General features: G+C 35.2%; 1 protein-coding gene across 3 annotated transcripts in view; it reads right to left on the bottom strand.

The window, feature by feature from the left end:
* DPYD (dihydropyrimidine dehydrogenase) overlaps window positions 1–26,897 on the bottom strand; it is an 864,530-nt gene that overhangs the window by 421,670 nt on the left and 415,963 nt on the right. For all 3 annotated transcript variants that reach the window (XM_047871842.1, XM_047871843.1, XM_047871841.1), the window contains exon 12: window positions 3,555–3,739. In XM_047871842.1, the coding sequence (XP_047727798.1) occupies window positions 3,555–3,739 (185 nt within the window). The remainder of the gene's footprint in view (window positions 1–3,554; window positions 3,740–26,897) is intronic.

Here is a 26,897-nt window from a genome sequence, read left to right as displayed (position 1 = left end):
ACAGAACACAAAGGAGGAACGTGTTTCTGAAAGCAGAGGAGGACTCAAAGGCTGAAGGGCAGGTAGAATCTAGACAGATGACATGAGTGGAGTAGGGGAAAGGCCCAGATTCAGGAGAAATCTTGGTGTGCTGGGGAAAATTCAAGTTGGCATCATAAGTTAAGGAGTTTGGGCTTTATCTTGACTGCAAAAAGGAGCTTCTGAAGGGTTTTAAATGAGGAAATTAGGATCAAACTTATACTCTAGAAAGATGACCCTGGTGGCAGCATAGGCTCATCGGATTTGACAAGGGAAGAAGTGGAGGCAATTTGAAGAGGTGATAGAGGCCAGAACTAAGTTAATGACAGTGTGGAGAAATAAAAATCTCACTTTGTCTATATGTTCCTTTTTAGTCTTATCACTGCTTAGCACTTTGCAACCAACAGGCAGGAAGGTGGAAGTGTTGATTTTACTTGACAGAGATTTTACCTGCCTTCCATTTCTACTCCATCTTTAAAATGCAATTCAACACTTTGTTTGACAAGTCTAAAGCCTTCAGCCAAATCCAAAACTCTTACCGGTCACGAATTTTTTATTTTATATTTCAAACACTATCGTTCCTAGCAATATGTATTTTTAAAGCACGTGCACTTTTCTTTTTCATCATACCTCAAAGTCTGTTTCTTTTATGGGTAAGGAGAAGCTAACTAAAATGACTGCTCATTTTTTTCAGTACACATTTATTATATTCAGGGAAGTAAAAAGATAAAAGTAAAGTCAAAAGAAAAACATCTTTAGAAATGCTTTCGAATGAAAATTGTGAAGTAGTATAAAACCACCACAATCACAAAGATAGTAAATATTCTCTATGTACTTTAATTTAAAATCTATAAATAGATTTAAATATTTAGAAAAAAATTAACACATGCCCTTTGCACTGTCCTTCATTCAATTTTACCTTTCAATTCTCTTTAGCATCTCTGCCTTCCCATCATTTTTAGTTCTGCGAACTGAATTCATGCATTCACTAGGTTGAAACCTAGTATAAGAGCCTTCTCTCTCATCTCCTGACTCTCTTTTCATTTCTTCAAGAAGTTAACAGATTGGTCAGTGAGATGTCTGGTCAACCAAAAATTGTATTCGGCCCCAAAAACAGGCAAATTAAAATAATCATATGAAAGAGTCATTATAGAGATAGAATTGACCAGATATACAAGAGAGAGAAGAGGAAAATAAAATTTGATAAAAAGTTCCTAAGTAAAGATGTACACAACAGTGTTATTTTATATTAAGGAAAAGGTGTGTGTGTAAACACAATAGTGTAAATCTTCCAACCATATTTTCTTTAGAAGTATCTCTTATTCTGAGACTGTGTTGTTTCCTACTTCTCTCATAAACTTCCTTACTAATATATTTCTTGTATATATAATATAGTAAATGTTATGTTTAAGGGCTTACTTTAATGCCATTACACAGTGAAATAAGAAGCTGTCAGTCCTATTTTGGTTTTGAAATTGATTTGAAAACTGTATTAGTCTGAGTAATCTAGAAATCAGTAAGCTAGAAGTCTGAACAGGGGTACCTGGGTGGCTCAGTCAGCGAAGCAACTGGCTTCCGCTCAGGTCATGATATCATGGTCTGTGAGTTCGAGCCCTGCATTGGGCTCTGTGCTGACAGCTCAGAGCCTAGAGCCTGCTTCGGATTCTGTGTCTCCCTCTCTCTCCGCCCCTCCCCTACGCATTCTCTCTCTCTCTCTCTCTCTCTCTCTCTCTCTCTCTCTCTCTCTCTCTCAAAAACAAATAAACATTAAAAAAAAATAGAAATCTGAGGAACACTGATGTAGAGGATTTGAAACTGGGTACCAGAAACGTTAAATACTGGAGGTGGAACAGGTTCGGGAGCGCATATTTAGTTTAAAGCAGCTAATGAGAAGTGTAGGTAACCAAGTGGAGATGTCCAGTGAGTCTGAAATATACATCAGCACACAAATAAAGATTTCCAGCAGACAGCTGGAACATGGAAGAACACAGATGGAAACAGATGAGAGAGTTATGCAGGAGAAGGTGCAATGGGGATCCTTGAGAGTACTGTGACAATAAGTAAAATGAGGGAGTAGAACTACAGGGTGATAAGTTTTATGACGGAAAGAGCAAAAGGAGCTAATTTAGGAGTCCATCCTAGGCAGTCAAACAACTCCTCTGTGTACGTCTGAGGCCATGGGGACTCTCCAAAGTACAGGTGCTCCAGAGACTGGAGCTGGAGCCACAACCAGCTTTTCTGCTTTGGATTTCCAGGTTTCTGCCTGTTAAATTGCATTCCTTTTCCTTTTTTTTTTCCTAGCCTAGTTCCTTCTGACTTATACTGATTTGGAGAGCATTATTAATTTTACATTTGTCATCTCCACAACACATTGTTTCCTAAATCACACTTTTGTCTCTATGCATGACCCAGAGGCTGGTTACACTCGTTCTTAGAGTCCTGTATTTCTGGGATACCACATTATGCCCAGACCACAACATCCCAAGCCCCACTACTCAGAGACGCTGGGCTGAGGTGGGAATAGGTCAGTGAATTGAGCCTAAAAAGCATGATATAATCAGTACTGGGTCCAGGCTCTACCTAGTAGATAAGTAGTTCCTGCCCAGATTACAGAAAAAGTAGGGGGACAACCAGAAAAGACTAAATGGTCATGGCAAAGTGGAAGAAAACTATTCAAGGAAACATTAAAGACAAAGTAAATTTTATTACCATGTGAGAAACAAACAAAAGAAACTGAAAGAAGAGAGGCAGACAGCATGTTATGAATAGGGAGTCTTTCCTGAATAGGAAAAAAAGAAGAATTTTATTAACAAGAGCAAATTTTTCCAGAAACATTTTATATAAAGGAGATCACTGTATCTGTGTTTAATTAAATTATAGAGCAAGAAGAAAACAAAGCATTTTGTCAAAAAGTAAGACAACTGAGATCTAGTAATTATGGCTTTTTTCCCCCACACCCTCTAGTTACTGTAAGAGTATGTTTGACTTTATATTTTATCATTTTTACATTCTGCATTTGTATCATGAACCTAAATAGTGAAAAATTACAGTTGAAATTTATAAAATACTTGTTTTCTTTTCAATTAGGTACATAATTGGTACACAATTAGGTACATAATTTGGGAAGTGGATAGGAACTCATCTGATTCAAATGGACAGACAACATGGTATTCTGGACTGTGTAAGATCATTAGGAATATAGATCTTATCTGCTATCATCTTATGCACCATCCAGATTTGATAAATGTATTATCTATGTCTTTAAGCCATTAATAAATATTTTGAAAACAGCAGAACTAGTAACTTCATGGCATTTCCCTGTAGAAATGCACACTGAACTCTCAATCAATTAAACAGTTGTGCTATCCAGTCCATGTTAAAAAAAATTCTATCCAACTTAATATACGTATATAACGTATTTCATATATGGTTATTATATGTCATATATAAATGCTGTCATGAATGAGTAGCAAAAATAAATAAGGAAGTATGTATCCATTGGAAAAAAAAGGCTGAAAGTGATGGCAAATGCCTACCTGTATATATTTGTGAATGTACCAAGAAGCCTGCTTTCCATCATTCACTGATTCTACTGTAGTGTTAGCCACACCAACAATATCACCACCTGCGAACACCCATGGTTCACTGGTTTGCATAGTTTCTGGATCTACTTCTGGGAGATTCCATCTGTTAAATTTTAGAGGGCTCAAGGCTTCTTTTACTGTAAGAAAAAAAAAAGTGAAAGATAAGAGGCAATGACTGATTTGTTCATCACATAACAATAATTTGAAAATTAAAAAAATTATGACTTAATTATTGTTCTAGGGACTCAAACAACTGGTTTTAATGAACCATAAAAATGGAAAGTTAATGAAATATCTGAGTTAATAATATATTCAAGGCATACTGATTTAACCAATTCAAAGTATACATCACAGGTAGGTATTAAAGACTACATATTTGGGCAATACTTCAGCTCTGGTATTTATGTATAAGAAGTACAGATCCATGAAGAAGGAAAGTACAGCCTTTCACATGTTTGAATGTGCATATAATCCATTTAAATCCCTTTAAATGAATATAAAATGAACTTTCTAAAATTTTGTTTGTCTATACCATTATTTTCACAAATACGGTATCACTCATAAGATCCTAAATTTGTTCCTGTGTGTCACAGATGTAAGTTATATTGGGAATTTGGGTGAATGGCCAGTCTCCTTTCACAACAAGAAATTTTATAAACAAAACAAAGCCTTCTACATTTTCACGAAATTATTCGCACCTAATGCTAAGCAATTTGATGGACCCACAATATATCTACATAAGCCATCAATTTCTTTTAAAAAAATTTTTTAATGTTTTACTTATATTTAAGAGAGAGAGACAGAGCACGAGTAGGGAAGGGGCAGAGAGAGAGATGGAGACAGAATCTCCGTCAGTGCAGAGCCCGAAGTGGGGCTGGAACCCACCAACTATCAGATCATGACCTGAGCCGAAGTCGGATGCTTAACCGACTGAGCCACCCAGGTGCCCCTCAATTTCTTTTTATTTTATAGAAATCAACAAATGCAAACACTACCATTGGTTCCTTGTGGAAACTGCTCTATAAAAGAATTTTAAGTTATTTGCTGTGCTCCAGTAAATCTAAATGCGTCATGGAAAAGGAAGACTTTGAGTTCCTTTAAGAAAAATATCTAAAGTGGGGCGCCTGCGTGCCTCAGTCTGTGAAGCGTCCCACTTTGGCTCAGGTCATGATCTCACGATCCATGAGTTCGAGACCCGTGTCTGGCTTTGTGCTGACAGCTCGGAGCCTGGAGCCTGCTTTGGATTCTGTGTCTCCCTCTCTCTCAGCCACTCCCCCGCTCATTGTCTGTCTCTTTCTGTCTCAAAAATAAACATTAAAAACAAATAAAAAAAAGAAAAATATGTAAAGGAATCTTTGAGTAGACACATAATCCAGATATTTGGAAGAGATCACAGAATGTAAGTTATAGAAAGGGTTTAACAAGAGAAGGGCATAAAGGTAGATAGCACCATATATAATGGAGCAAACTGAGCCAGTGTTTAGGATTAAATGTTCTCTCCAGGTTTTCCTGTCATGGATTTTAAGTACAGCATCTCAAGACAGACTTGTGGAGCTAGTCTTTAATTCAAAAGAGAATATAACAACTTAAACTAAAGAGACTGTAAGATTTTAGAACACAAAAGTTAGTTGTTTAACAAATTAATGAGTTAGTTTAAAGGAAAATAAGCAAATGTTAAAAAAATGTTATTCTGATATCTAAAACCATTTCTTCTCAATAAAAATGGAAAAACAAGACACAAAAATAAACCTTTGTAGTTTTTCTACTTGAAAAATATTAGAATTTTAGAAAACTATTGAGGAATTACTTTGTGTGTTCCCTACAAGACTGTAGGTTCCATGAGAATAGCAATGTGTCCATGCTATTGGGTACTGTATCACAAAGCCTAGTACAGTACTTGTAGCATAAGAGACACGCAATTCAGTAGATGAGTGAATGAATGAACAAATGAACGAGCAGCTGGATTAATGCTATTGTGCTCAGGTTTTTACTCAAAAATCTAATACTGTTTATATCTCTGATGTGATTTCACCTTTCATCGAGAGTAAAATTAAATATTCATGTAATTATTTTCAATGCAGAATGGCATTTTGAGAAGATTTTTCTAATGTCTTTAAAGGTCACATGAAAAGACACCTTTATCATTTGTTCCCCACATCATAACAGATCATCACTACCATCTGTTGATAGTTATCTGAGTTGCAAAAAAGTCAATGGTGAGTATGGCTTGTCAGTTCAACCTGTTGTAATAATGGTAACTGGAACATACCATCATTGAATGGTTTATGTAATGGGAAATAGAGTAAAAAATAATTCTCCTGTATAAGAAATGACCTTATTTGTCCAAGACTTTGGTACAACTTTGCTCTATATAGAGAACTGAAATAAAGATTTTTAAATGAGAAGGAATTCAAAATTATTTCACCAGGAGATCAAAGCCCTTTTATACATTTTTCTCATTTTTTTACAGAAGTATCCTTGAAGGTTAGCACAGATTTCACTCTAAGCTTGAGCAAGGTAGGGATTATGCCTTAGTTATCTTTGATTTCCCTTAGCAGCTATTAGAGTCAAAGACATATATACTGTGAAGTTATTGAAGCTTAAGCTTCAGGCTCTCTCACTTGCATGGTCCTTTTTTAAGGCCCTGTGCCTAAATTTGAATTTGTAATTTTTTTCTTTTAGATAAAAGAATCTTCAAATTATATAAGCTTCAGGCCTCATAAAAGTTAAACTTACCATTAAATACAGTGCGTTATACACAATAGGTGCTGAATAAATGCTCATTGAATTAAACTGAAGTTCTTAATTAATGCATTTTATAATTTCTTATGACTTAAAAATGTAAATAGTATGATTTACTTTACTATTAGAGCTCTATCACTAACGCAGTCAATAAGTAGTTAGCAGATGTTACTGTAAGTTTAATAAGTAAATCTTGCATTTCTTAAAATATTTAGCACCAATACCATAAGCCACCTAGGATCATTTATTTGTGAATTCAAAAGCACAATTCTATTCATGGGTCTTTCCATTATGTACGTATTATTTTATGTCCCTACACACTCATACATACTCATGTTTACTCTTGAAACATGCTATTTCCTCAATATTTGATTCATTTATACCTTGAAGACTTGGGCCTGAATATTAACTGTTTTAATTGTTTTATTATTTGTGATATCCAACTAACCTCACTAATAATCAAACAACTCTCTGATACTGTGTGCCAAAATAGAAAGGATTTTTCTTTTGTATTGAAAATTATTTCAGCCCACTTTTAAAAACTACCTACTCAATTTTCCCCCTAATCTTTTTAGAGGCCTTCAAGTTTAGCATCTCCATAGTTTGATTTAAAAAATAAATAGAAAAAAAAATGAGGTTAAGCAGTTGGTTGTGATGTTATTAAATATTACAGCAAAGCTTACATCAGTCAAAATAGAGATAATTTGTTTCCACTTTAATATCTAATCTTTTGACCTGTTGATACCTACAAAGGATCTTTGGAAAAACAAAGCATGGACAAGTTTTTATGAATATAAAATTCTACAGTAGGTAAAAAAAAATGTTTTCTATCAGTAGCACTAAGCAGCTAATGCAAGAATGAGTATTCATTACAACTTGAACATCAAATGATTAGGATCATTTCCCTGTTGGCACAGTGGACTCTATATTTAAGTAGATGATCTATATCTGTGTATGTATGTATATGTGTATTTCAGCATTTACAATAAAATAGAGGGAAAGCAATGGAGGGAGATAATCCATCAATTTATTGAAACTTTGACTCAGTTTATGGATCCAAATAATACCTTTTATGACTTCAATGACTCTTTTGAGATATAGCAGTTATTTCTATTATTTAACCATATTTTGTAAGCTCCAAAGTATTCAATTTAGAACTGAAATCAAGGATTCAGTGAAAAAAATCCATGTGCATATTATGCATAATTTGTCAAAAAGAAGTTCTTTTGTTTAGCTGTTTCTTATGAGGAAGACTTTCATCCTCCTCATCATTGTAACTATCCTTCTATGAACTCCTCACACACAGCTCACTTACATCTCTGCTGATACATTTAAGTTGAAATACAATGAAAATAAATCTCAGAAGCACATCTTCTGTTCTGCCTTTATCTAGCTTGGAAGGAGTGAAAGCATAAGTGGATGAAAAATGTATATTTACATTTGCAAACCAAATAACTACTTGCTATTTCCTATGAAGTGTTAAATGAATATTAATAGAAGGACTGTATTTTTTTTCTTCCTTGTTTATAAAATAACGGGAGTGAGGGGAAAGGGATTTTCTGTTATGATATGAGCACTTTTACCACAGATTTCCATGAGATTGCATCTTGATGGAGACTGCAGCATATGTCCCAATAGCTCCATAGTTGAACAGAAAAAGAACTTGAAAAAGAACCCTAAAACATGCTTATTCACAGTCTATATTATTCTGCAAATGGGAGAGAAATGTGTTAAGTGATATGGTGCCTGGAATTTTATGCAGTCTTTAAAAAGAACGAAAACATCCTTAATTCATACCAAACATTCAAGATTTATGTTAATTTTCTGCTTTAATTACTACTATGTTCGAATGAGCTTATTTAAAAAACAAAGACACTCCGAGGTAGCTTTAAAACAAGAAATGGTTTTGAAATAGGAACTTTTAGTCAATTTAATGTTATGCATGAAATGATTTTTTTATATAGACTTAATTGTATTGTGACACACAAGTTCTTCAATAAGCCACAGCTTAAAATTGCAGAAACCGTCCCTCAGGGACACATCACTAGCAGATGCAGATTGCCAAGGTCAATTAAACTGATGTAGCTGTGCTGTCATATACGTAGAAGAGAAACCCACAAGCATATGACAAGTATATTTCTCAGTATTTATAAAAAGATGTCAAGAATGTTATATTTTAGTACATAAATATAAATTAATTCTGCATAAACAATAAAACAATACAACAGGAATAATAATGAAGAAGGATTATTAGTATTCTTTGAAGTGTTTGATATGCTATAAAACAATAGGGGGATAAAAAATTTCAACATTTATAATAAAATGATATTTTGAAAACATGGATGAATTCATCTATATGCTTGTTGTTTAATTTTGCATAACCTATTAGCCAATAGAACCAAAGCACATGAAACAAAAAGGCGAGCTGAGGCAATAATCTCAGTGATTCAGAGCTGAAAGCAAAATCTCACCAAGAGCAAATGAATTCTAATTACAGGGCCAGGATATCAGAGTTCTGTTTCAATAGAATAATCTGGGGTAAGGAAAGGAAAGAACCAGAGAATGCCTTCCACTAAAAATATCAATTCCTGGGGCGCCTGGGTGGCTCAATCGGTTGAGCATCCAACTTCAGCTCAGGTCATAGATCTCACAGGTCATGGGTTCGAGCCCCACATCAGGCTCTGTGCTGACAGCTCAGAGAATAGAGCCTGCTTCAGATTCTGTGTCTCCCTCACTCTCTGCCCCTCCCATGCTCATGCTCTGTCTCTCTCTCTCTCTCAAAAATAACATTAAAATTTTTTTTATGTTTAAAAAAATATTAACTCTGGATGGCATGAGCTTTTCTTCACATCTCCGTTCTGCCTCTAAGTATTTGAATCAATATGCAATCCATTCACAAACACAATGGAACTCACAGTGAAGATTCATCATTTTCCTTCTGTAAACCCCACAAAAATTAACCTTTATTGTGCACGTTCCCATTCCTTCAGGACCTCAAATATCATCTCTTACTCTCCTTAGAATATTGTATTTCTTATATTTCTCCTCTCTTCTAAACTCTTATTTTGAAAAACTTTAGTTTTGGAATGGTTCTCTTTTCTCACTCTAACTTCTTCCTTTACCTAATTTTAGGGTAATTTATACTGACTGCCTTCTTTCTTCACAACCCAATTATTCCTTCCAGTCTGTCCCTTTAATAAAAACATGGTCTCCATGGTCCCTAAATTCTGTGACCTCAATCCTCCCTTCTGCCTTCCTGTAGCATACAATACTTATATCACATTGATGTTAATCTCTTTCTTTGACTTGCAGAATGCTACAGTATTCAGGCTTTCCTTATCTTTAAACTTTCCTTCTTGGGGTCTGGCACCTCCTCATCTCCTCTTCCTCCTCCCAGTCATGTGCCTTTAACTTCATCTCTATGAAAATGACTTCAAACACAACCTTGAGCTCTTTTACTCTGGCACTTGTAGTTGCCTGTTAGAGATTCCAGTGTGGATGTTGTACTGTCCCTTCCAAATCATCACTTCTAAAACCCAGTTCACAAGCTTCTCCTGGGCCTTTCACCATCTCTTGATTGACATTAGTAAGTTTGCTGTTTCAAGTCTTTTACTCATTGTGACCACTATTTCTTTCCTCTTCTCCTCAAACTTTTGATGGATGAAGCTCTTTTTTCTTGTCCCTGCTGTCAGGAGAAGACCTTGTCTCATATTTCATAAAGAACGCAGAGGTTATTATATGGGAACTCCCTGGTCTTCCCATTGTCCACACTACAAACTTACTGAATCTGTATCCATTCTCTCTCTCTCTTCCTTCTTGTTTATAACAATTACTAAACTCTCCTTATCAAAGGCCAGTACCTCCACATGAGCCCTAGAATCTGATCCTCTTGTCTTTCTTAGGTAACCTAGGGATTTTCTCCCTAGATTGCATATTCTATTATCATCCACCCCCTCTGAATTGTTTCTTATAAGCATGTATCTACATGTACAGTATCCCCCGTTTTAAAACCATTCCAGATCTGCATTTGCCTCCCAAAGCTTCACCAAAACTTTTCTCACTAAGATGATTAATTAGCTCTAGGTTGCCACATCCAATGACTCTTCTCAGTGATTACCTTGCTTCAGGAAAACTAGGGGTAAGGTGGGTGAGGCACCCAAAGAAAAAAACTTAAGAAGATCTTTATGTTCAGAACCTTAGGCTCAAGTGCAGGTAGGTACCTCACTTGTCTCACCTTAATTGTGGCACTGCCTTTTCCATTTTGCAGCAGCATTTAACAGATGACCACTTCTTCCTCATAAATGTCCTTTAGCTTGCCTTCAATGACACGACACTTTCTGATTTTCCACCTGCCTCTGTGATCACTCTTTAATCTCCACTTCTGCTTTTTCCTAGTCTCCTTTGTCAAAATACCTAGAAATAAATCCTAAAAATCTTAGCATAATCTTTGAATCTTCTCTCTTCAATAAACTCGACATCCAATCAGTTACCATGTTCTGGCAATTCATCTAAAAGCAACTCTCCTAGTTACTTCTTACATCTCATATCATCCTCACTTAATGAAGAACATTAAGAAAAACAATCAATATTTAGTGATCCCTGTTTGAGGCAGGTATAATACTGTACAATTCTATATAATAATCTCATTTGGACCACAAAACAACTCTTTAAGGTACATATTACCATCTTAAATAGAGCCAAGGGGTGGCAGAGCTGGTATTCAAATCCAGTTATTTCTGACTCCAAAGCCCTCCTTGCCACTGACCTTTGGTGTGGGGGCAAGAAAAAGCCAGAAATGGTCCAACAAGGGTCTCTTAAAGCTTCACAACTGGGAAGGAACTAAAATGAAGCAGAAGGGATTGGAAAAACCACAGCAAATTCTAATCTTGACCAGCTTTACAGATAAATAGCCTTTAGGTCAACTCTTCCAGTGGAAACTTTTCTTTTCCCTTTTTGGTAAATTAACCACAACCACTTTCTGTTAACCTAGTCACTATGTGACTTCATTTTAGTTATTTGCTTTGCCTCCACCACTCCTTGAGTTTAAGGACCATACCTGAGTCAGCTTCTTCCCCAGCATCTAGCACAAACTGGTACATAAAAGGAACTTGATGAATGCTTTTTGGTTGAAAAAATGTAATATCTGTCCATTCCATTTATTTGGCACTCATATTTTCCTGTCTTGATTATTCTTCCTGTGTATCATACTTCCACAATTAGAGAAGGCTCATTGTGGGGAGGAAATCCAAATATTTTCCTTTTATTTAAAAAAAAAGCTTCTAAAAAAAAAACTTCTATAGTGACAAACACACTGACTAGGAAAGAATATGCACTTGGTTAATTTGATTGATTTAACTATTCCAATTTTCCTATTGTTATGGTTAAATAATGTTCAGTTTATATATGCTTGTAGAATTCAGGCAGTGGGAAAATACAGATTTAATTCTCCTCCCTTCCATGGTTAGAACAAGTTTAAGCTCCCCAAGTTAAATACAAAAAAAAAAAAGGAAAAGAAAAAAGAAAATGGATGTCAATACTAGCCTGTAGCAACTCCTTTTGTTTTACTTGTATTCTACAGGGAGTGCCGTTCTCATTTCCTAAACTGACCAACTAATCAATTAAGAATTAAAATTGTCCAAGCACTTCACCTTGATTTGCTTATTTTCTCTGCAATAATTTCATCTATTTAAAACCCTAAACTCCTTGAAGATTTGATTTCATTTTAACTGGAAGAGATCTCCTCAAGGAGGTCAATGTCCTTGAAGGAAATATATGGGGATTGTTTTCAAATTCTCTGTTGGATTCCCAAATGCTGTACTTTGATTTACTTATTTATATTCAATGATACCATCTACTTAAGACTACAAACTCCTGGAAGGAATAGATCATCCTTTAATCTGATTTGGACCATAATCATCATAATTCTATGCACATTTGGGTGCTTAATACTTCTTGATAATTAGGAGACAGTGAAAAAAGAAAGGCTACTGAAATATTCTATATATACTTCTCAGTGAAAGAACCTTTTAAACTGCTGAATGATATCATCAAGTGATATAAATAATTAAAGAAAGGGATTAAGAAAAATGTTTAATATAAGTCCCTATTTGCTACATTTAAGGCATAAATAAAAACAAATAGAAAGCTAGTAGTAAATTATACTACTGGTGAAAACAATATTATTAAAATATAAGTGAATACTGAAAAATATTTTAATTAACAAAATAAATCAAATGGAAAAGATTCCCTAAATAGAGCTTTAAAAGTAAGTCTATGTGTGTTTGACTGCCATGACTAATTATGTATCCATGTAATGTGTGTTCAATTTGGGCTTATTTAAATAGCAGAAATGCTCATTAGCTTCAGTATATCTGTGAAGCTTCAGTAAACAGTTTAATGGTTTTTATGTTTAACCAATTTCATAAGTTCCTGTAATTTTAGCTTTAGCAGCTCATTAATGTTATTTTTTGATATCCATCTTATGCCTGTTTTTTTCCCTGTCAATCGGCTGTAGGCATACTTCAATGCAAACTTAAAACATACAGTAGAATATATTTTAAATAATTTTAGTACATCAGTAAATGCATAATTCAAAAATACAGCTTCTTTATATAGAGCATGGGTTTATTACGATGCAGTTAAGAAATACTTTGGTATTGGCAAAGGTTATTGTGTTCATAATGATAATAATGACATTTATTGAGAATGCCTCCATGAACTCATGGTTGATTCTGATCTAGGCAACATACATATTGTCTCTTTGAATCCTCACAAAATAGATGTTATTTCAATTGTACAGTTGAGGAAACTGAGAGTGAGGTAAGTTACACAAGTCACACTCTTAGGATTTGAACCTAACTACAGATCACTTACAGATGTACCAACTGGAAAAGCCCAGAGGTCTTCAGGGGTATTTGGAGATATATACCTAGAATTCAGGAGAGAGTCCTGTACCTTGGGATAAGATATAGTCATAAGGATGGATAAAGTTCATCAAAAACATAAATCCAGGTAAGAGTCAACCAGTTATTTTTTACAGTGGCAGCAAGCACAACCTGAACTAAAGCCAGAGGGGGAATTATCAGCATCTCATGAGATTCAAGGTATTTCTGAGCCACGCAAACCAAGAAGAGATAATTTCAAGAAGTGTAAAATACAAGAGAAATGTAAGGTAGGTACCTAACTTGGTGATCTCAAGGTCAATGAGCAGTAAAAAGATGACATTTGCAGGTAAATGATGAGAGCGAAAGGCAGAAAAAAAGGGGTTAAGGACAAAGGATCTGACAAAGATGGCAAGGCAGTGCATACAGGATACCCTTTCCAGGAGTTTAATAATGACTGCATAGGAAAAAAACTTAAGGCACTGGCTTGCATTCATTCATTCAATTAGCAAATATTTATTGTCTACTATGTACTAAATCCTGCTGTAGGCACTAGAGTAAACTGTAGATAAGAGACCTGTCCTTGTGGGCTATACATTTCACTTGGCAGAAGATTCAAGAAACAGAAAGTAAACAAGTAAGTGAATTTTATGATAGTGAAAATGGTTATGAAGAGGATTACATTGAAGGGGGTGTTATAAGCTAAAGGAAGTGAAAAGGGGGAGAGGTGCTTTAGATCTAGGGAGATGGAGGGTCACAGAGGGCTCTTTGATGAGATGACATCTGAGGGAAAATATTAAGGGTAAGAATAAGCCAGCATGTGATGACCTCGAGGCAGATCACTGCAGGCAGAGGGAAGCACCACAGAGGCATTAAGGTGAGGTGAGGTTGATGCACTTGAAGAGTAGAGGGAAGTGGGAGAAAGAAAGGATACAAGGTAAAGTGGGGTGTGGAGGTGAAAGTAGGGACTTCATCAAGAAGGACTTTATAAGCTATGAGAAGATTTTATTCTAAGTAGGAAGCGACTGGAGGGTTTGGAATAGAGGAATGACATGATATAATTTCTGTTTATAAGGGCTGATTCTGGTAGGATTATATAGAAGCAAGAGAAAAAGCAAGATGACCAGTAAGGAGACTATCTTATTCATGCAACTGAGAGTGTCCAGCATCTGACTGTTCCTTCAACAGAATGAAGATTTGCTGCCTTATATATGACACTGTACATAAATACCACTTCCATATGCTTCTGTTTTTACTGTGGATTTTCATTTTGAATAAAGCAGTCATCCATTGTATTCTGTTCATCCCAACATCCATCTATCTCTTCATTCATCCCTTTATTCAGTTAATCCTTGGGACTGTTCCAGGGGTACTTTGGATTAAAATATGAATACCCTACAGTCCTATTGTCAATATAATTTAGACCAGATAAGATATACAGAGAGAAGTAGGGGGAAGAGCAGGAGCCAAAATGGACACACATATTTAAATCTTTCCTCTGTGTATGAGGAAGACATATTTAATAAGCATGTTCCCTTAGATTTCTAGTACCCACCAATTTTGGAATAAAATTCAGATACCTTAGCCTGACAGTGAAAACGTTTTGTGAATTAGCAATGATATGTTTTTCCACCTTTACAGTTTCTCACTGTGTACCTTATGATCTAGCCAAAGCAACTACTCCATCCACATATCTACCTGTTCACTGTGATGAAACGTGCTTTCCTGGTCTCTGCTCTCTCAAGTCCCACCTGTCTTCATCTCTACTACAAATGCCACTACTTCCATAAAACCTTTGATTCTTACAGTTGGAAGTCATCTCTCTGCCCAGACTGTTACACTAACAGTTTATCTGCTTCTCCTTGCATCACTTTTGACCTAATGGCATTTTTATTTAGGTGAATTTTTCTCTGTCTATTGGACTGCAAGCTCCTATAGACAAGAACAATGTGTTCATTTTTGTGTACCCAGGAGAACCTAACACAGAACCCTAAATACTTAGCAAATACAGAATGAAAGAATGGGAAATAAGATCCCACAGCATGTAGGAAGGCAGAATAAATAGGGTATCAAAATTATTGGGGTGCCTGGATGGCTTAGTTGGGTTAGTGTCCAACTCTTGATTTCAACTCAGGTCATGATCTCACAGTTTGTGAGTCTGAGCCCCATGTCAGGCTCAGTGCTGGCAGTGCAGAGCCTGTTTGAGATCCTTTCTCACTCTCTCTCTCTCTGCCCCTCCCCTGTTCATGCGCTCTCTCTCTCAAAATAAATAACCTTTTTTTTTAAATTTTAAAAAAGGGTATCAAAATTAAATTGAGGGTTTTTTTTTCAATTCCACTATCAGTGTGTGTGGGGGGATATTTTAGATTCTAACATATGAGAATAATGCCATGATACTGGGGATGCAGAAGTTCATTTGGCAGCAGTGTGCAAATATGGGGGGAAATATTGGGTCATATTAAGCCAAGTGAATTGTCACTACACTTTTCAGAGGACATGGAAAATCACTGGGTATTTGTCAAGCATGTAGTGTATAATATGGCTAGGAAATAAAGGTTCTTTGAAAAAACTTAAAAGACATTCATAATTACAAAATATAAGTATGGCTAGCATGAAAATAAGGTTGGTACTGGATAGCATTAGTCCGTATAATGGCTGGGTGGGACCTCTGACTGGATGTTAAAATTAATGCTGGCTTTCTCCTCCTGCAATGCCAGCACAGTTGGAACACCTAATAAATTACATGTATATATTCCATTTGAATTAAGTAGTTTCCACATTTGGGAGATAGATATTAGATATGATTCAATGTAATTTTCCAATTTATACAATTAAAACTTACATTTTCTCAGGTCAATGTCTCACCTAACTAAAGTCTATCTTAAATAGGTATACTGTCATTTTTATATTGTGTTTTGAGCCAAGAACACAAATGCAAAGTAATTAACAACAAAATAATCTCCAATACAAAATACATATTACTAAGAACATTAGTATAAAATATGCATCATAGCTTTATAATTTAACTAAACTTTACATCTTGGCTTTACATTCCATAGGAGCCTAGCATAGTTTAATATTTCATAAGAATATTAGGTTTCAGAATAAACTTTTAGTATACCATGGCTAACTAGTATTTAAGAGACAAATATAATACGCCATGGTCAGTAAAACTCCAGACATCTATTATATTCACTATATATTGAATAACACTGGCTATGTTTTATGATTTCTGTTCTCTGAAACAATTATGTTATTTTTCCGTTTTCTACCTTCTTTCTCCAGCCAAAGTTGTTTAATGTCACTGCTCTACCTCTTGAATGTAATCTTTGATTTGATGGAAAACTACTGATTTATCCACTGTCTCCATGTAAGAATGCATATGATAGCAACCACTAGTGAAACCTGGAAAATAAAGATAAGAGAAGGCTCTGAACAGAGCTATTCACTGGGGAAACAAACCTATTCCTATGCAGTTAGTAGAGGTAAGTAAAATAATTACAGAAATATCATGGTGTACTTCAAATGGATGTCTAAGGCAGTTGTAAGTGATGTGATGTTGATTCCAAATCACTTTTAACACTGTTATCAGTCTGACCTCCTTCCTCATCACCTCCACCCTTTTAAAATAATTCCAAAGAAAAACTGTGCAAAGATTCCATTATTTTCATTGGTTATTTTGCAGAAATGTCAGTACTTCATCCCCACTTTCAGAAAAAAAACTGATAATTAGGGCAATTTTTAAGAAAACATGTACAGTTTTACTATTGGGCTCCTAAGAAAGCTTCTTGACCAAAATATAATTGAAAGCAAGACAGTGTATAGGGAAGACTAAAAAGAATTCATTCTCATCATGGGGCCAAGCATTACAAAGGACATATTAATGTTTTATTACTCAGGCATTATAAAATGAAATGGTAGCATAAGGAACCAAACGCATCAGTAAAAGACCAAAGGTACAGAATAATGGAATAAAACTGTCTTGACACCATGTCTTCCTTAAGATATTTACCATATGAAAAGCAGCAGTAACTTACATTGTCTTTTCCTCTTCATAATGTGATAAGTGAGATGTTTCTGGAATTTCAGAAGAAATACCACATGTCCTCTTTTATCATACTTTTAAAGTGTTATCTAAACTATAGGCTATGACAGCTTTCATTCTTTAACTCAATCAATAAGCAGTACTGCTGTAGGTACTGAGCTATGATAATGAAAAGGCAAGATAAATCATATGTAATGATTCCCAATGTCTGTTTTCAATCATTCTTTCTTTTCTGAGTTCGAATCCCATTTCCAGTTGAATGAATGAGCAAATCCAAATACAACAAATTACAATTTCCCTCAGATCTGTTCTATCTGCTGTATTCCCAAATGCTATCAGCATTATGAACATCTGATCGAACTACCACACTAGATACTCCACATTCAACCTTTTCATCAAACGGATGACCAAATCCTGACTCTTCTATTTCAGAAATAGTCATGATTCTGAATGCCCTTCTATAGTTCTACCTCTTTTACCTTAATCTGGGCCTTAATAAGTAGCCACTTAAACTAACAAAAATAGTCTTTTAATTGATTTCACTAATACTATTCTGTCTTGATTCCAGGCCATCTTTTTTTCAGTATTACTGCCCCTGTAAAGCAACATGCTTATTTCATACTTCTCATGCCTTCTTCCATGTGTTGAAATATTCATGATTATAACACTCATGGTGTCTCTCCGTATCTTACCAGTCTTCAAAAAGCTGAAATTCATAATTATAATTCATGAATCTGGAGGAAGAAATTAGACATGCATAACTCCCTTCTGTCATGCCTACAGCTTGGGAACTGACTATTTGGGCAAAGGTTCTCTCCCTTCTTTAATACTAACAATCCTACTGGGGCAGCTTCCCATTAGGGGACCTACATTGTTGGATCATACCCATGACTGGGTAAATAAATTTGCCTAATTCAGGTGTTCAACACTAGAAAACACACTTGCCTTCTTAAAGAACCACCTCAGAGGTGATTTCATGGTTTCTAATTCCCAACTATTTGAAGAATATATAACTGGTACAAAATCCAAGCATTTATCAGAATTATATCATTAACAATAAAGACCTATCCCATATTTAAACCTTCCATTTGTCACCTGGATGTATATAGGATAAAATCCAGAATCCCTAGATTGTCATATAACTCTCTTGATTCCAAATAAGTTTGTAGCCAAACTTCCTGCCATCTTATCCCTATACATGTCCCACCCTTATTTTACTATACATTACCTGCTCCAGCTAAACAGAATTTCCCATCATTGTCTAGTCAAATGAAACCATTTGTCAGCTTAAACTTTTGTGTATGATATTCCCTCTAACAGAGAAACTCCTACTGAAGCTCTAAAACCCAATCCAAATGCAATCTCAAAATTAGCACATCGTTTGCAATGTATGTATTTACATGTCCATTTCTCCCATTAGCATATGAATGCCTGAAGGGCAAAGACATTCTTTTACTCTTATTTGTATTCCTAGCACCAGGACAGTAGATATAACATAGTTGGATGTTAAGAAACATTTGCTACATGATGAATAATGAGAGAATGAATGACAAAAATCATAAAATAAAAAGTTCAATTTTAGAAAGAAAAATGGAAAATTCAGACCTTCATTTATAAAGAGGAGAACATGCATGAAATAAGTAGGCTGATGACAACTTTCTAAAGACATGGATTTTTTTTATATATAGCTTTTTTGTAACATTTATTTATTTTTGAGAAAGAGAGAGACAGAGCATGAACAGGGGAGGGTCAGAGAGAGAGAGGGACACACAGAATCTGAAACAGGCTCCAGGCTCTGAGCTGTCAGCACAGAGCCCGACACAGGGCTTGAACTCACCAACCACGAGATCATGACCTGAGCTGAAGTCAGACGCTTAACCGACTGAGCCACCCAGGTGCCCCTATATATAGCTTTTTAAGATGACGGTAAAGTGCTTAATGTAACGGTGTGGTGTTGAGCAAGTTGTATAATCTCCCTGTGGCTCCCTCCTTTCCACCCCCATTCCACCTGGAAACTCCCACATACACCTCAAAGTTCAATTTACAACCCACTTCCTCTAGGAAGCTTCCCTGAACCCTTAGATTATTTCCCGTGCTTCTCTTGCAGTGCAATTTATCATAATTGTGAGTCTCCCTGTTAAACTGCATTCCTGGAGACAAGGTTTGGCATTGGCCTTTTCACCACTTCATCCTTAGAACTTAAGCTCAGTGCCTGGAATAGCAGGCAATCAGAGGTTATTAGTTAAACAAATAAGCCTGTGAAATGAGGGGACTGCAATATTTAAGTCCCTTACAGCACATTTGGAAATAAAAACAAAAGTCCCATGCGAGTTATTATACAATAACATACCCAGTAAATTACACTGGATGACAACTTTGGTTTTCAATTCTATCTCATCCATTTTCAGTTATAGTAATCATTAGTAGGCCCCTTCCTCTAACATTTGTGCCATCAACCAAAAAGTTTTCATCTCCCATAAAGTTCGGTATTCCATAATCTGTTCCCTTGAAACTTCGTTGCAAGTATTTGTGTTTATTAAAAAAAAATGCATACAATTGTGAAAATACGACTGATTAAGTCATAGTTTGAACTCAGTACCCATTCCATCCCCTTCCTCTTCATTTCTGGTAAAGGAGATAAGGAAATATGCAAGCTGATAAGGAAATATGCATGCCTGGCAATTTCTAGGTCTGACTTAGGCCAGAATAAGGCACATTATCCCATGGCCTGCACTTTTTCCTCAGTATGGGAGCAGGTGAATCAAAGCTACACTTGAAGCTGGTATTGGCAGAATCTTTGATTTACCCCATGAGGTTTTAAAAAACTTTTCTGAGGGCTTCCAATAAAAGGAACTAGAAGGTGATTTTAAAATCTTTTCCCCCCAAAACACTCCCTTCATGAAACTAGTTGCGGTTAATGCTATCAAGGGAGTTGATTCAGAAGGAATTGGGCTTTGTGTTTCCTTGTTATTTCTAGTGAGATGAATAGAAAGAAAATGTAGGCACTGGGTGACGTGTAGAAACTCCTTTCCTAGAAGAAGGGCCACACGTACCTTGGTATATTTATAGTTCAGTCACTTTGTCATTTACTCTCCTGAGCAGTGCCTTGCAGCATTATGCTGAGTCAGGTTTATTGGCACCATTCATCCCTTCTCTTTTCTCCAAAAACATAGTGTTTTCTTTAAGTTTATTTATTTATTTTCAGAGAGAGAGAGAGAGAGAGAGAGAGAGAGAGAGAGAGAGAGAGCATGCACACACATGAGCGGGGGAGGGGGAGAGAGAGAGAGAGAGAGGAAGAATCCCAAGCAGGCCCTTTAAAGTCAGCTCAGCAAGGAGCTCTAAGCAGGCTTGATCTCATGAACTGTGGGATCATGACCTGAATCAAAATCAAGAGTTGGATGCTTAACTGACTGAGCCACCCAGGTGCCATGAGGTGTTTATTCTTTATTTTTTTTTAATTTTTTAATGTTTATTTATTATTGAGAGACAGAGAGACACAGAGCGTGAGCAGGGGAGGGGTAGAGAGAGGGGAAGACACAGAATCCGAAGCAGGCTCCAGGCTCTGAGCTGTCAGCACAGAGCCCAACACGAGGTTTGAACTCACAGACTGTGAGATCATGACCTGTGCCGAAGTCGGTCGCTCAACCAACTGAGCCACCCAGGCGCCCCATATTCTTAATTATATCATCCCATAACTTTCAAACATTTAAAAACTCAAACAGTATCCTCAAAAATACTTCTCTCTTTCCTTCTTAAAAGTAACAGTGATTGGGGCACCTGGGTGCCTACCTGGAGTAAACGTTCAACTCTTGATTTTAGCTCAGGTCATGGTCTCACAGTTGGGAGCTGGGCCTGGGCATTAGGCTCTGTGCTGAAAGTGTGGAGCCTGCTTGGGATTCTCTCTCCCTCTCTCTCAGGTCTCCCCACTTGTGTGTGTGCATGCATGCGTGCGTTTGCTCTCTCTCTTAAAATAAATAAATAAACATTTTTGTAAAAAGTAACTGATCAAAAACTGGCCCAATTTCACCATTTTTAAGAGGAAAAAAGTTACTAAAAATCCTTTGCTTTTTAAATACTTGATTTGCAGAAACTCAAAGTGGAGATTTCTAGCTGCTAAATATTAGTTGAGAGAAAATTTCAATCCTTTTGATTATATGAAAAACATCAGAATTGATAATAAAACATTTTTAAAATGTATGATACAGTTACAAACCATATAATATTTTTTCTGCAAAAAAACTAACTAAATATAGGAAACATTTCACATTTAAAAAATCATAAATGTAAGAGCATGTGCTTTACTTATTTACAAAGACATGTTCACAGAACCTGCAAAGTTCCAGATGAAGTCCTGATTTTCAAATGCTTTTATTTCTATACAACATTCATATTATCACAAGGGTGTAATATAACTCAACTTACTTATTAAACTATGTTTTGTTTCATAAGGATAGTAGCATCTAAAACTTAAGAGATGCTTACTATGGGCCAGACATATATTGAAGTGCCTTACATATTTTATTAATTTATTCTTAAAATAACTCAAGACGGTAGATACTATAATCACTCCACTTAAAAGATCAGGACCGTGAAGTACAAAGAGACTAAAGGAGCCAGGTTTCCAGCTGGGCAGCCTGGCTCCAGAACCCCTGCTCGAAGCTGCTATACCAGACAGACTCTAATTAGTGTAATATTTATTGGATTATAAAGAATGCAACAATTTATGCCAAAATAGGGGGAAAAATTAATAGCAATAGAAAAAAAGAAGTATTTTTTTAAATATTTTCTAAAAAAAAAGCAAATAAATGAAACTGGACCCATAGCAGGAAAAAATAGGTATAATAAAATTAATATCCTAGCACGAATCAAGTCAAATCAAATATGCAATTATATATTATTATCCATCTAGTATAGGCACATTAATGTGTAGACTGCTATTGGAACTATAACTTACTATAAAGGTACAATCTTTGTGCTTTTGGGATTTACAATCTAATTGGAAGACAAATTACAGTATGTTCTGGAAGATCAAAGCACATGGCTCTTTTTAAAGTCAACATTTCTCAAAAGAATGGGAGGATGGCTGTGGCGCAGTGTATAGAAGAGGCACAGAGGTCATGGCATGGGCTAGAGTGCCTTCCTTCAGTCGTCTGGAAGCATATTCAAGACACATAAAATTATGTCATCTGGATCTGCCGGGAATATGTGAGGACAGGGCCAACTGTTACTACCTCTATTAGAAAAATAAAGCTGTGAGGTTGGTAGAAATGGTAACAATTCTCATCAATTCCAAATTAACAGAAAAGATATGCACACTTTTCACAACTGACAATGTGGTTCTAAACAGAAAGGGAAGGGAGGATAAACTTAAAATAAGCAAGGAGTCTCTTAAACCTGAGACTGTCCAAATAAACAAAAAATTAGAATATTCAATTCAATAAACATTGACTTTGGTGTTTAGCAGAAGAGGAGACATATTGTTAAAATAAATAAATGTTTTAAAATTTCCAGTGAAGGGCAATGCTTGTGGACTAGAAATGCCAGTAGAGGCAGCTTGTGCTTAATTTACTGAAAGCCTTTAAAATCAGTCTCGAACAATAAAATCCCAATTTAAAGTGATTTGGATTCTTACATACTTTAGAGGGAATGGATGAGAATTTTTTTAAAGGCGCAAGCACTTGTAGTTTCTCACAGAAAGATACCAAATAAGGCTAAGACTTTATTATCTCCATCAAATTAGAAATCAAACACCACACTGCCTTTAGAATTTGGGACAGTACCTAATGAAGGATTCAATTAAATTTTGCTCTTAATAAGCACACATATATATATTCCATGCACATAGATGTGGAATATGTAGTCTTTGTTCCTATTTTCCACTCACTGCTACAACTCAAAACATGAAATAGAAATAAAGTAGAATTAGAGAAAATAATGATTATCACTTATAAATATTATTAGCCTTGGCAGTAATTAAGTAATTAGCAACTAGAATCCAAGGATATTACCCAAATTTGTTTTATATATTTGATATTCTTATCTTTTTCTATAAGCTGTTGAGGCATTCGCCATTTTTATAACAAGAAATATTTATCACAGATATATTAAGTGCTTAATACTAAAGTTATTTTATATTCTTTGTGCAACATACAAATTAAAGGACCTGTAGAAGTAATGCAGTACATGAGAGAAAAAATGAGATTAAAAACTTAATTTCCCAATTTAGGTTACCTTTATAAATACATGTTATTGATATAACTAAGATGCTACAGGTGTTTTCATTTAAACAATTATAATCAGAGAATGCTGAAAATATGTTATCACCATCCTTTATATGTACTCTGTCAAGTTTATTTCATTCCTTGAATTGTTCCAAATATATTTATATAATGTATTCACCAAGGACTTTTTAAATTACCACTATGGAATCCACCTTTGCTAAGATACTGGGAGGTATAACTCTATAGGGAAGAGTGGGAAATAAAGCTATATACATAGTATATATAAAGCCATTTCATGAAGTTCTCAAGTGCTAAGGAATAGGACCTTCATCCTATAGTACAGAGTAACATTGGTGAATTTAATGAAAAGAAAAACTGGAGTTAGATATTTGAAACTGGGATAACATTTTGAACTTCAGTAACAGGTGAACTACAGTACCATTTAAACAAACAGCAAAGTTGAGAAGCGACATGCTTTAGGGAAACCTCATGAGATGATCCTTCCTTACTTTGCGCGTACCTCTCTAAATGTATCTTCACTTGTAAAATAATTATTTGTTTAAAGGTCTCCCTCCAGCCCCAGTTTGTGAGGTTTTTAAGTAGAAGGAATACTTCATTCATCTTTGCACTCTCCAAAATACATCTTGGTACCTGGCATTCATTAGACACTAAATGTTTGTTACATGTATGGGCATATAATAAAGGATGAAATGTCTTCTATGGCATGGAATGGAGAAAGAGATTTGGGATCCAGTCACACAGAAGTGCAGTAGTGTCTACTGTAAGTCTAGCCTCAACCTGCACATAGAAATTGTTTAAGTATTTCTTACAGGAAGGAATGTGTGTATGAATAAATAAATGAATTAATGATACAATCAGTTCAATGAAGGAATAAATACATTAAGAGAAAATGGATAAAGTCTGAACTTTGGAAAAGTACTAAAAAGTAATATGCTAGAGAAAGAAAAGCACTCAATGATAGGCTCAGAAGAGGAATAGTTAAAAGAAAAAAAAACACAAGAAAATGGGGTGTCCATAAACAATAATAATGTGCTACATTTCTACAGCACTTTCACATTATTTTAATTCTGATAACAGTCCGGAAAGATAGGGGGATAAGGTTTTATTATGCTTGTCTTTTTAATAGAGGAAGAAACTGAAGCCCAGAAAGGTTAGGTGACTTAGAGGATTTCAAATAGAAAGAAATATTTAACATTGTCAAATGCAGAAAATAGGATGATAATGCAGAAAAAATGTCATAGATTTGGCATGTAGTCCATTGAAGCCTGTGCAAAGTGAAGTGAGGTTGGGAAGGAAGGAAGAAGAGGGGTGGGAAGGCAGGTCAATGTTTTAAGTGTTAGAAATAAATATATTAAATCACATAGTATCACATATGTGATAATCACAAAAATGTCACACATAAATCATCACATAGGTATGAGAATGGAACAAGATTTAGGGTAGAAGAGGGAGACATGAATAGCTTATTTTTTTACCTAAGATTTCTTAAATAATGAAAGTAAATTCCTCATTGTCCACAAATAACTCAAAGGATATTTCACTTAACACATGACTTTACTTACCTTGAATTCTCATTTTCCTAATATTTCCCTGTTCACTGAGATCTCAAAAAGAAAAAAAAGTCTTATCATCTTGGGTAAGATCTTGGTAAATTTTTTTATATTTTTCTTGGTAAAATTCTGACAATTACTGATGCCCTTTCCCCTTTTCTTTAATGTTTTCCATTCAAAAAAACAGTTCTGAAAACATTTTGATGGGAAGAGAGGCATGAATGCTATCTAACCTTCTAGCTCTTCCAGCTTCCCTCTCACTTGGAAAGTAGCTTCTTATTCACGTAAACATTGAAAGGCCCTGAAAGCACAGGTAATTCTATTTAAGGATTAATTTATTTCTATTTATTTCATGTCAGGAGAAGGGAGGGGGCAGAAAGGAAAGCGAAAGACCATTTTTTTCCTTGATTTCTCTAATGTATATGGGTAGTATATGTGAAATACGGGGAGAAACATACAAGTAAATTCTGGAATAAAATACATAAATAAATTAATACATAAATAAATTCTGGAATGGTTTTGCAAATAAAAATCACTAGACTCAAACTTTCTTACACTTCATATTTTAAATACTAAATTAAGGGGCACCTGGTTGGCTCAGTCAATTAAGCGTCCGACTTTGGCTAAGGTCATCGTCTTGTGGTTCATGGATTCAAGCCCTGCGTTAGGCTCTGTGCTGACAGCTCAGAGCCTGGAGCCTGCTTCGGATTCTGTGTCTCCCTCTCTCTCTGCCCCTACCCAACTCACATTCTGTCTATCTGTCTCTGTCTCTCTCAAAAATAAATAAACATTAAAAAAATTAAATAGTAAATTAAGCAAAAGCTATTTTCTATGATCTTGTGAGTCATATCTACTTATGTTTGTTTAGGAAATAATACATTTTTCTTAATGTTAGTTAGAGATGTCAGTTGTGAAACATAAATTTAGATGGGTAAGATAAATTAGTTTTTGATAAGTGAATCATCAACAGAATTGCTAGTTAAATATGACTCAACTTTTTACTCAGTTTTTGGTGATGTGCCGAGTAGTAAGAACAGTATGATTCTTTAGATGATAGAATATAATTTATGCATTTTTCTTTTTTCTCTTTTCCTGAACGCAGTTAATGATAAACAAACCACACTATGACTGTGTCTACATATCACATAAACATCTAGATGAAAAGTGACAAATTCGGGCCATCATCCAGCTATTTGAAAACATTTATCTTGATGACATTAAACATCTGGATGTTTCCAAATACCAAGATGTTTGATGTCCTGCAGATAAAATATCCTGATGACTGGTTGAATTTTTTACTTATCTGCTGCATAAAAATGCACATTTGCTTGCATATATCTCTTCCTATTTCAGACACAAAATGTAATTTTAGCATGGATATAGTAGGGAGTCATAGGATCTGTCAGGTTTAGATTTTTTTTGCTGTTATTGTTACTCATAATGAATGTCTGTCTTAGAAAAACATCTTTTATTTTACTTTCAGTAAATAAAAGAGTTAATCATTTAAACAGTGTGTATTAAAAGGTAAAGAATTTGCAAAATAAAGGAACATAGGTACCTATGCTTTCATCTACAATAAGCCCCAAAAACACTGGGTTTGGGGGAAATATAACACAAAATACTCTTAATTGATTAACTTATTGCTCACTTGGAATATTATATAAGACATTTCCCTTTCTTATCTTTCTGTTAAAAGCATTTTTTTCTTCCTTAGCATGTCCATTTATGCCATCCAGATGAAGTGACAGGAATTCAAACTTTCTAATTTGATAATTTTGATGTTTCTAGCGATGGCTTGGCATGAGGACAGTAGTACACATGAATTCTATTTTTGC

This window comes from Prionailurus viverrinus, chromosome C1 (genome assembly GCF_022837055.1).
Source record: "Prionailurus viverrinus isolate Anna chromosome C1, UM_Priviv_1.0, whole genome shotgun sequence".
Taxonomy (NCBI): Eukaryota; Metazoa; Chordata; class Mammalia; order Carnivora; family Felidae; genus Prionailurus; species Prionailurus viverrinus.
This window is presented reverse-complemented; position numbering and strand designations above follow the sequence as displayed.